The 12,098-nt window shown below is 42.1% G+C and overlaps 1 protein-coding gene across 1 annotated transcript; it reads left to right on the top strand.

The window, feature by feature from the left end:
* The first annotated feature begins 2,003 nt into the window (after positions 1-2,003).
* On the top strand, positions 2,004-6,861 carry LOC134657623 (uncharacterized). The gene is made up of 2 exons (XM_063513186.1): positions 2,004-2,714; positions 6,330-6,861. The coding sequence occupies exons 1-2, from the start codon at positions 2,261-2,263 to the stop codon at positions 6,785-6,787; spliced, it is 912 nt and encodes a 303-aa protein (XP_063369256.1). The 5' UTR covers positions 2,004-2,260; the 3' UTR covers positions 6,788-6,861.
* Positions 6,862-12,098: the final 5,237 nt, after the last annotated feature.

Here is a 12,098-nt window from a genome sequence, read left to right as displayed (position 1 = left end):
TCAGACGAGCTCCCAAAGGTATAGTAAGACTTGTTCAATATACTTTCCATATTCACCTCGTAGCTACATAGTCGTAGGCTTGGGTAAACGTAGAAAAAACCGTATGAGCGCGAACGGAAACGATCAGTTTGCGAGGCACGTCACGGCAAAATGAACCTCGCGATTGGGCCCCGCGGTTATCGTACATTGCTACGGAGGTAAGCCATACATAGAAACTGCCCGCATTAACGTTGCACAAACTTGGTGTTGCGGCTCCTACCAACGAAGGGGAAGCGGGGACCGTACGCCAATAAACCAGTTGGCCCATCAGCCGCGCCCCCCGCCGACTCTATAGACGCCTAGCGAGCCATTAGGCTCTGAGATACAAGCTCATGTGCGCGTCACACTCGCAAATATATTTTTCATACATACAATGTAATCTTAAGTGCCTTTGTGGAACTTTAATTAGAAGCTTTTTAAGTATCTGCGATTTTTATTTAATACTCAAGACATCCAAGCTTGAACATGGTGACCCCGACGTGATTAATACGCAACGATTGCTTCTGCCCGAGTCGAACGGAATTTCTACGTGTGAAGAGAGCAAAGGTCACGACAGCTACAACGTGGCAGAAATTGGACATCCCGGCGTCAACGCAGTATTCTGGACTTACGACGCCTATTGTACCTATCTACGACGCCAGTTGAACTGTACAAATATATATTCGGAGATTTACGACGCCATTTTGGAAGCTGCAGACACCCTTACTTCAAGCCCGCCGCCGGTCAGAACGACGCCGCCGCAGCCAAGGTTTAGCAAGGGAAGTGCACCATTCCTTCATATTTCCTATTTTTCTGCTCGTACTATCCTCCACCTACTTGACTATTTGGCTTTGCCGTCTTCACCCTTTGCCGTGCTTAAGTTTAATTGTATGCCATTTTATTGCACTAGTGACGTAAACATTTTTTAGCACGTATCCTCATTTAATAGCTAGTGTCAGTGAAATAATCTGATCGCTGCTTTATAGCCAAACTTAAAACCTATAGTCTTTCACGACAATTTAAGAACTTAAAACTATTAAAGAACAGAACGCTTATTTGAGTGACATTCTTATTAGTTAATTTCTTCAACTTAATTTAAACAGTCCGTTATTTCATAAAGCATACTCCCACTTTGTGCTATATAGAATACTGTCTAGCGATTTTACTAATTACGCACAGTTAAATCTCAACGCAAAAAATTCCATTGCATTCCATAGTAACACAAGTGTTCACCGTGTTACAGATAAGAACCGGTCGCATCGCTCCCGGCAACAGCCACTACTCAGCTGCAGCTGCGGTGCGTTTTCCGCTGACTCCTGCATTCCGCATAGCACTGTTGCCGACCGAGCCAACCACTGTGACTGTGAACATAGGCCGGAAAAATTTACGTATTTATTCCAATATTTTATTTTTGATTTCTCATTTCCTCATTCGCTGTTTTTAATTGAAATCGGATCTTTTTCATATAATGGCTACGTTGATTCCTACTAGAACGTCCATTAAGGGGCGTATTACTAAATTTAAAAATTACATTGTGGAATTGAATGCTCAGGAAAATATTTCCTCGAAAGATGTAGACGAACTTTCGTTGAAGTTGGATCGTTTTCGTAATATGTTCACACAATTCGACCAGATCCAAACTCAAATAGAAATTGCGACTACATCTGATATGCAGTCCGAAATTGACATAAGAGAAGAGATGGAAAATGATTTTATTTCTCTTATTGCAACGGCGCAGAAAATTATTGATAAGATAGCCGAAAGATCTGATTTCGCCAGCGTAAAGTCTGAAGTTCAAAGTAACTGTGGTCATGACAATGTATGCAACGGTTTAAATTTTCGTTTGCCTGTGATTAAAATCGCTAGTTTCGATGGTTCGTATTTTAAGTGGCTCGAATTTAGAGACACATTTGATTCACTCATTCACAGTTCCGACCACATCAAGCCGATTCACAAATTTCACTATCTAAATTCTTATTTGGACGGTGAAGCGGCTCTGGTGATAAGTAATTTAGAAGTGTCGGACAATAATTACGCTGAGGCATGGCGTCTACTCTGCGAGAGATATGACAACAAAAAACAGCTGATTAGCAAACATTTAAACTCATTGTTTAACTTACAACAGATTGGTCGCGAATCGGCAAAGTCCTTGCGCTATTTAGTGGATCATGTGTCCAAAAACCTACGGGCTTTAAATACGTTGGGCCAGCCCACTGATAAGTGGGACACGCTTCTTATACATATGGTCGCGAATAAACTTGATAGTAATACGAGTTTAAAATGGGAGGAATTTAAAAGTAATTCATTTTCAAATGATGATATGCCGTCATTGGCCGATTTTAATCGCTTTTTAAAGGGACGTGCGGATGTTTTGGAATCGGTTCAGCGTAATAAATCTGATAAGCCTATCACTAATAATAATAATAAACGCGAACCTATTGCCTCGCCTCATAATAAACGCGAGAAGTCTAGCACCAAATGTTTTGCGGTTTCAGCCACTCCTGCTGCTTCGGCCTCGGCCTCTCCTCCTGCCTGTGTGTTCTGCAGCGGCGAGCACCGGATTTACGATTGCTCGTCATTCCTGTCCCTGCCAGTTGAAGACCGGATCTCCGGAGCGTCAAGGTTACGCCTTTGTCTCAACTGTTTGCGGAAGGGGCACACTTCTCATCGCTGCAGAGTAGCTCCGTGTCACACTTGTAAGAAGCGCCATAATACTTTGTTGCATAGGGAGACTCCTCAGGTTGCCGCTGCGCCCGTAGATGCGCCTCCGCCGCGTTCGGAGCCCGAGCTCGGGCTGTCGTCGAATGTGACCGTGTCGCGCTCAAATCAAATACTCTTGCCTACCGCGTACATAGACATATATAGCCCGGCTATTAATGATTATGTAACAGCGCGCGCGTTTTTAGATTGCGGAAGCATGCCTTCTATTGTTACAAGCAGTATTAAACAGAAATTGCAACTCGCACCGCTGCCCAGTAATTCCAAGCTTTTCGGATTGTCCGACGTTCCTATATCTAGTAATCCGGAGCGCTGCTTTGTGCAAATTCGGTCTAAACATGATAAAAAATCCAAATTCGATATCGCATGTTTAGCGCTGCCTGTAATTAATAGCTCTTTGCCACTAGAGTATATCGATGTGTCGAGCGTCAAGTTGCCACGTAATAAAACACTCGCTGATCCTAATTTTAATCAGCCCGGACCTGTAGATATTTTACTTGGCGGTGACGTTTTTTGGAGTCTGGTTGAAGGTCAGCAAATTGACATAGGGCACGATTCGCTTGTTTTGCGCAAATCGAAACTAGGTTGGTTAGTGGTAAGTAAGTACAATGCATTTTCAATGTTAAACGATAAGTCGTTCAATTCCTCTTTACAATGCAATCACTTGTACACAAGTGATAATCTCGACGACTCGCTTACCAAATTCTGGCAGCTGGAGCAGGTGCCCCAACCTAGTCAACCGTTTACCGATTTAGAGGCGGAATGTGAGCAACACTTTGTCACTCACACTTATCGTGACGATAACGGTAGGTTTTACGTGCGTTTGCCATTAGTTACGGAACCCGATTGTTTAGGGGATTCGTATCGATTTGCTAAAAAACGGTTCTTTGCATTAGAGAAACGATTCAAACGCAACCCTGATTTGAAAACAGCTTACCAGCAATTTATAAATGAATATGCCGAATTAGGCCATCTCTCTGTGTCCGATTCTGACATTCCGGATCCTTCTTTTTTTGTGTCACATCATTCTGTGCAAAAGCCCTCCAGCGAATCTACAAAATTAAGGGTCGTATTCAATGGCAGTGCCCCCACCACGTCTGGCTATTCTATAAACGACCTACAGATGGTTGGGCCGACGATCCAAGATTCGTTGTTTAACATTCTTCTGAGGTTTCGTACTTACAAATATGTTTTAACTGGGGATGTCGCTAAGATGTATCGGCAGGTCCTGGTTCAGGAATGCGACCGCGATTTACAATTAATCCTCTGGCGCTCCAATGAGAACGAACCTTTAAAGACTTTAAGGCTTAACACGGTCACTTACGGATTTTCAAGTGCTAGTTTTTTGAGTACACGCTGTTTGTGGCAGTTGGGCGAGGAATGTGCAGATGAAAAAATTAAGATCATCATTCAAAATGATTTTTTAGTTGACGATTTATTAACGGGATCAGACACAGAGGAGGAATTGCGTTATATTAAAGAGTCGGTTGAGCGTGCGCTGGCAGCTGGTTGTTTTCCCTTGCGCAAATATCGCACAAATTTACCGTCAATTTTGCATGACTCACAAAACGATAGTGTAGGTGAAAATAAAGGTAGCTTGATCATTAGCTCGTCGTCGCACACGCTAGGAGTGGGCTGGGACTCTGAGGCAGATGTCATTCATTTTCCTACTCAATACTCTGCCAAGGACGGCCACCCTACGAAACGTTCAATTTTATCGGACTCGTGTAAAATATTTGATCCCCTAGGCCTCTTGTGTTTGCTGACGATTATACCTAAAGTTTTAATTCAAAAATTATGGATTGAAAAAATCGACTGGGATGTTCCCGTGCCGAGTTACATAAACGAGTCTTGGCAGGACTTTGTTAACGGGTTAGCGTCTTTAACTTCGCTCCAAATACCTCGTAATGTACTTTGCGACTCGCCGATCGAGATGCACGTCTTTTGTGATGCAAGCTCAGTTGCATACGCCGCCTGTATTTATTTAAAGTCCAATAATGAGAGGGGCGATGTTGTAGTCAGGTTGCTGTGCGCCAAGGCCAAGGTCGCGCCGGTCCAGGCTACGACTATTCCGCGATTGGAATTATGCGCTTGCCTTCTAGGCGCGCAGCTCGCGTCAGCTGTTTCTAAGACGTTGCGCTGCCAGATTGCGCAGAAATTTTATTGGACTGACTCGTCAATTGTAATCGCATGGCTTAAAACTAATCAAACCAAATTAAAAACGTTTGTTGCCAATCGCGTGGCTCATATTTTAGAACTCACCGATGGCAGTGAGTTTCGTCACGTTCCAACCGCGTTAAATCCGGCTGACTACCCATCTAGAGGGGTCGAAGCGCGTCGCTTACCTGATTTGCACATGTGGTGGACCGGGCCATCTTTCTTATACGAGCCACAAAATAACTGGCCTCAGTTTTCCTCAAACTCGGAACTCGATTTACCCGAGCTAAAGGTTAACGTCGCGATTACTGACGATTCGCAAAAAAACAATGTTATTGATTTCGATCGATATTCGAAACTTACACGTTTACAACGTGCGGTAGCTTATATGCTTAGGTTTGCGCATAACTGCCGCCCTTCATCCAATAAAACTACGGGTGTGCTACAACCTGAGGAGCTCGAGGTTTCGTTTAAAAAACTGGTCGCTTTGTCACAACAGGCTAGTTTCCCCCTTGAATTGAATTTGTTGCGTGACAAGCAACCTCTAGGCCCTAAAAGCCCTATTTTATCATTGAACCCATTTTACGATGAAGACGACAAGCTTCTCAGAGTTGGTGGACGTCTGTCCTCGTCGTTTTATCCATTTGACAAACGCCACCCAATGCTGTTACACTCTAAACATAGATTGACTAGATTGCTGTTTCAACAGGAACACATCCGTCTCCTGCACGCTCCTCCTCAGCTGCTTCTAGCCGCCGTTCGCGAGACGGTATGGCCCGTATCGGGGCGCACGCTTGCGCGCACCGTATCGCAACAATGCGTCACCTGTCGCCGCGCAGCTGGCAACACTTCTGCTCCTTTGATGGGCGCTCTGCCTTCTCAGCGCGTAACGCCTGATTTTCCTTTCCTTAGTGTCGGCGTAGACTTCGCCGGTCCCTTTATGATTACAGACAGGCATGGCAGAGGTTGCAAAATAACAAAGTGCTATTTAGCTATATTTGTTTGTTTCCGGTACAAATGTTTGCATTTAGAGGCAGTAAGCACGCTGTCGACGGATTCGTTCATACTTTCGCTGCGACGTTTTATCTCTCGTAGAGGGCGACCTCGCGAAATATTCTGCGATAATGGACGTAATTTTGTAGGAGCGGCCAAGGAAATTAGCGATTACCTTACTTCAAACTCAGACACGGTTTGCAATTTTGCAGCAAATGAGGGAATACAATTTAAATTCCAACCGGCATATGCTCCTCACTTTGGTGGTTTGTGGGAAGCAGGAGTCAAATCGGCAAAATTTCACCTCAATCGTATATTAGGTAACGCTCATTTAACCTATGAAGAATTGGCAACTCTCTTCAGTCAGGTAGAATCTATCCTTAACAGTCGTCCTTTATGTCCTTTGTCGTCTTCACCAAACGATTTCCAACCCTTAACCCCAGGTCACTTCATCATCGGCCGCGCGCTCACTTCGTTGCCGTCGCCCCACCTCGCGGATATAAACCCAAACCGTTTAGATAGGTTTCAGAGGCTCGAGGCATTAAGACAGCAATTCTGGCGGCGCTGGCAATTGGAATACGTCTGCGAGCTCCAACAACGGACGAAGTGGCGTGTTCCAGGACGAGATCTTCAACTGGGTGACCTGGTCCTCATCAAGGAAGAGAATACTCCTCCCCTACACTGGCGGCTTGGACGAATCGCCAAATTGTTTCCTGGCGCCGACGGGATTTCGCGAGTGGCCGAAGTTGCCACAGTAACGGGCACTTATAAACGAGGTGTGAAGTACCTCTGCCCACTGCTGGACGACACTCATGAAGCCTTGAAGGCTGACGCCTCCAAGGGCCCCCAGGATGTTGCGGCTCCTACCAACGAAGGGGAAGCGGGGACCGTACGCCAATAAACCAGTTGGCCCATCAGCCGCGCCCCCCGCCGACTCTATAGACGCCTAGCGAGCCATTAGGCTCTGAGATACAAGCTCATGTGCGCGTCACACTCGCAAATATATTTTTCATACATACAATGTAATCTTAAGTGCCTTTGTGGAACTTTAATTAGAAGCTTTTTAAGTATCTGCGATTTTTATTTAATACTCAAGACATCCAAGCTTGAACACTTGGCATTAAGATTGCATAGGCATAAGCACGTATCCTTGAGCTCAGTAGATTTAGGTTGAACCTAACTTAAAAACTAACAATAAGTATTAATCGGCCACAGTAGACGCGTAGCAAAGCTCTCCGATCATATCTTAAATCTATGCGAATGCCAAAGTAGCACGTAACGCTTATAATATAATATTTAGTTAATCTTATATGAATGATGTTGTTGATGTATTGTATAGCGTGGTATAGCGCAGAAGTTCCCAACCTTTCTTCGTAAAGTTCCTAAAATTGCGGCAAATTCATTGTTGGGCCTCTTTTGAAGTGTGTTGCGGTGGAATGTTGGCAAAAACCCAAGAAAATACGAGGGGCGTTCAAAATATTCTCGGTATTGATATCTTACAACCTCTTCTAAAATTTCTTTCGTTACTGGCCGCTAAGGTTTATTCATTGACATTAAAAAAAAGTATAATTCGAAGCGAGATGTTCTTTTGTTTTTCTGCAATTGCTGAACAAACATGAACATCATGTGGGAATTGACAATGTTAACTAAATTAGAACATCGATGCGTGATAAAATTCTTGACAAAACAGGGTAAAAATCAAAAAACCATAAAAGAGGAAATGGATTGTGTTTACCGTGAGTCTGCTCCTTCTTTATCTACCATTCAAAAGTGGTCAAGCGAGTTTAAACGTGGAAGGGAGAGTGTTGAAGACGACCCTAGACCTGGCCGGCCTGTAGTAGCTACTTCACAAGAAAATATTGATAAAGTGGAAAAACTTATATTGGAAGATGGTCGAGTGAAGGTAAAATCTATAGCACAAGTAACCAATCTCTCTATTGGTACCATACATGATATTATCCATGACCATCTTAATATGTCAAAAGTAAGTGCAAGATGGGTTCCGCGAATGCTGACTCGGCTTCAAAAAGGCATGCGTGTAGCTTGTTGTTCCGATTTTATTGACCTGTGCGGTGAAAATCCTGATGAGGTGCTGCAAAGAATAGTTACTGGAGATGAAACCTGGGTTCATCATTATGACCCAGAGAGTAAACAAGAGTCCATGCAGTGGCACATTAAGGGTTCAGCTCATCCCAAGAAGTTCAAGGTCATCCCTTCAGCTGGCAAGGTCATGGCCACGATATTTTGGGATTGTGAAGGAGTATTACAGATCGATTATAAAGAAAAAGGTGTAAATATCACAGGACAGTACTACGCTAACATTCTACGTCAATTAAAGGATGCAATCAAAGAAAAGAGGCGAGGAAAGTTAACCAAAGGTGTTATGCTTCTGCATGACAACGCCCCCGTCCATACTGCTCATATTGCCAAGGCAGCTATTGTTGAATGTGGGTTTGAAACTGTTACTCACCCACCGTATAGTCCGGACTTAGCCCCCAGCGACTTCTTTTTGTTCCCCAATCTTAAAAAGGATCTGCGTGGAAATAAATTTTCCGATGATGAAGCATTGAAGGCGGCGTGGAGGAGCATTTTTACACCAAAGATAAAAAATATTTTTATGCAGGATTAATAAAAATAATTGATCGATCTTTTAAGTGTATGAACATAGGGGGGGAGTATATTGAAAAATAAAAATATCAAACTTTTCGTACTTGTTTGTTTTCATTCTCATACCGAGAATATTTTGAATACCCCTCGTATGTAGCGTCCTTTATTTTATTGCAAAAGTTTTTTTTACTTTGTAAATCAAAGCCTAACTCACATAAATATGTATATGCCTAGTAGTTATACGTAGAGATTTACAAAATATTTAGGTACCTAAGCCTCATAAGGCCAACCTCGAAAAATGATAACCGAAATTTCCTTATCTTGCTCTGTATCACACTTGCATATTCGAGAAATACGGATGCAGCTAACGAAATTTCCTTCATGCGCACCGTAACACAACCTAACATACACATATATATAAAATCGAAGCCGTATAGATTTTTAAGGTCCCTCAACGATTCCCAAACGGAGTGACCTAACAGAGCCACTATGTAAATCAGGCGTCGTGCCGCATTTAAACGACAGTTTAACTCAGCCGAGAAACAGTTTTAAAGGTTTACAACCCCTAGGGAACTGTATGGTGATATAGCCAAGTTAGGAAACTGTGTCAAATGGCGGGGACATGTTTCTGGAAATTTTAAGCGGCTACATTATTTTAAAGTCTTTTGTCTGTGTATCCAAACATAATTGGTTTAAGGGTCATACACATTTTTATGTCTGGTTAACTAGTTCGCGTCTTTCATGCAGACAGCCAGACGTCGCAAAGAGGATCAAAAGCTAATTATTACGCTGAGACTCAAATAAGGAAATGGTGATATACTTAAATGTACTCGGGACGTTAACTTTCAATGTTTTGCCCACAGAAGGGACCTTTTTCTGAAATGTGTTTGACCCTTAAGGGACATTATTTTAACTAGGCGTAATGTTTGTGCTGAACCGCGCCATAATGCACAATAGGTACGGTACCTATACTTATGTAGGGTACTTACTAGGGTACCATGGGTTTTCGAACTGTTCCACGCGGGGCCAGCTGTATATGCCCGGCCGTCTGTTTAAATAAAAATTAATAGGTACTTGCTTGAACAAAACATTTTCGAATTTTTTAGAAGTATAGGTACTACAACAAAAAGAAAATCTAGTCTGTGCGGAAAGAGAAGAGTCGTGGGATGCATGGTATAAGTAAGTATTAACTTATGCGTCATACTTTGTTTGTACCCACACCGTTACGCGACACCACTGACAATCCAACCTCTAGACTGAGCTTAGGCCAATTCTTTCATGAAACCGATGCTGCCAAAAATACGGGGGTGCGGGGGGACGAGGTGAGCGAATCCCGTGCCGTGATTGGTCCGTTCAAAGACACCGACCATTCACGGCACGGGATGGACTCGAAGATGGAGTAACGCTACCGTATGTGTGGCAGAGGGGGTAGCGCGACTATGCTATGTCTAGAGGTTGGATTGTCTGTGCGCGACACATATTATGTAAATTCTATTTTTTCAAATATTTATAGTATCTACAAATACAAATACATATATATAAATATATACGTATTTCATACATACATCGACTGGCGCTGCACTGGTCGTTCAGTACTGTAGGTTTATTTAAGGTTCTGACGGAAGATCAGCGCTGCGGTCTCCGCAGTACCTATCTATGCTGAGTCAGCGCCTATTCTTTACCACAACACATGGCCCTCTACTTATGTAAAATAAATATGTAAATTGCTATTACTGCTAATAAGTGTCAAATTGTATGTTGCCTTCTTCTTTTTGTCTCTTTTTATTAGGTATTTATTGTGTCACAAAACATGTAAGTTGTGGTTGAATAAAGATTTTATCTATTTATCTATGGGGCCCAATACATTCCACGACTCTTCTCTTTCCGAACAGACTCTAACAATAGTTTAGTTATTTAATTTATCCACAACAACCTTTTTGTTTCCATTTCCACCTTTCGCGCCCGTTTTCCATCATTTCCATTTCCCCAAACTTTATATTTAGAATTCCCGCGCAGCCACAGGTGCCGCCATTGTTCTAAACTCGAAAGGGCCGGAAGCCGCGCCCCAATATCCGGTATTGGAAAAAGTTCGTTACGTTACATGACTTCCTTTTAAAACGTTGGTTCTTTGGTTATATATCTTATCGTATACCTGTTTATACAGTTTAAACCAAAGAGAATATGATCACTACGTGTTTAAACCAGCAATTCTTGGATGTTTATTTATATAAATAAATAAATATTATAGGACATTATTACACAAATTGACTAAGCCCCACGGTAAGCTCAAGAAAGCTTGTGTTGTGGGTACTCAGCAACGATATATACAATGTAATGTACAAATACGAGTACTTAAATACATAGAAAGCAACCATGACTCAGGAACAAATATCTGTGCTCATCACACAAATAAATGCCCTTACTGGGATTCGAACCCAGGACCGCGGCTTCACAGACAGGGTCACTACCCACTAGGCCAGACCGGTCGTCCTATATACCTATTATATACCTATTATTCCTATATATTTTGAGGATCTCGGAAACGGCTCTAACGATTTAGATGAAATTTGCTATATGGGGGTTTTCGGGGGCGAAAAGACGATCTAGCTAGATCTTATCTCCCGGGAAAACGCGCATTTTTGAGTAGGATTTTATGTGTTTTCCGAGCAAAGCTACCCGGATATTCTACAGATAGGTTAGGATGTAGGTAGAGTTGGGCAAAAATTTGTTTCATTGAAATTAAGATTCACAAATTACCTATTACTTTCTAGCCCTAACGATCACGGAGCATAGCCTCGGACGGACAGACGAACGGACATGGCCAAAGAGAATTAAGTTGCTTTTGCCTTGTCTCTGACATGGCGAAACCACCGAAAAAGTGGCCATACAATTCCCAACCAGAAATATACTTGGGTTAATCAACTTTTTCTTGTCACACGTTGCTATGGTTACGGTCTCCTGAGTCACTCTTAAAATTCTAGGTTTTTCGTATTTAAATGAACCAAACTTGCATTTTATGATAATTGTATATAACACCTTTCCATAATGGGACATCTACTGAGCATGTTAGTAGAACATGGTACAGCAGTTCTTCTAACAATCTATGCTACTATTGTCTCCTCGCTGATGGGACAGAATAACAACAAGAAATAGTTGATTGACCCACTTGGGGCATTTTTGCCTTTCAGTCTAAGTATGACCTTTACAAGTAAAGATAAAGATAGTTTATGTTTCAAATAATGCGCTTATGAAAGTCAAATAAAGCTATGCCGGCTCTAACTCTCTGAAGTATATATTTTTTATTTAATTGACAAAATAAAAATCTACTAATATATAGATGCCTCGTGACAACTATTATAGACGAGTTAAAGCACGAAAATCAAAAGTACTTACTTAATGATTACAAAATAAAAATACAGTATAAATATCATTAGTATTTAATTACGGAAGATTATTACACAACAGTTAAGAAAAAAGTCCATAAAAAACTTATTCTAATGGCACAACTAATATAAATTATGACTAACATAATGCATGACAAATCTACACATAAACACCGCTACATAGTATAAAACAAAGTCGCTTCCCGGTGTCTGTTTGTCCCT

The sequence above is a fragment of the Cydia amplana genome, chromosome 20, assembly GCF_948474715.1.
Source record: "Cydia amplana chromosome 20, ilCydAmpl1.1, whole genome shotgun sequence".
NCBI classification, from domain to species: Eukaryota; Metazoa; Arthropoda; class Insecta; order Lepidoptera; family Tortricidae; genus Cydia; species Cydia amplana.
The sequence above is the reverse complement of the archived record's forward strand: the minus strand, read 5'-3'. Positions and strand labels throughout refer to the sequence as shown.

Excerpts from the sequence above, each read along its gene's own strand:
- LOC134657623 (XM_063513186.1), top strand. The coding sequence starts at position 2,261 with ATGGTCGCGAATAAACTTGATAGTAATACGAGTTTAAAATGGGAGGAA. Across the intron at positions 2,715-6,329 it reads AGTAGCTCCGTGTCACACTT|GTCACTTCATCATCGGCCGC; the intron begins GTAAGAAGCGCC and ends CCTTAACCCCAG.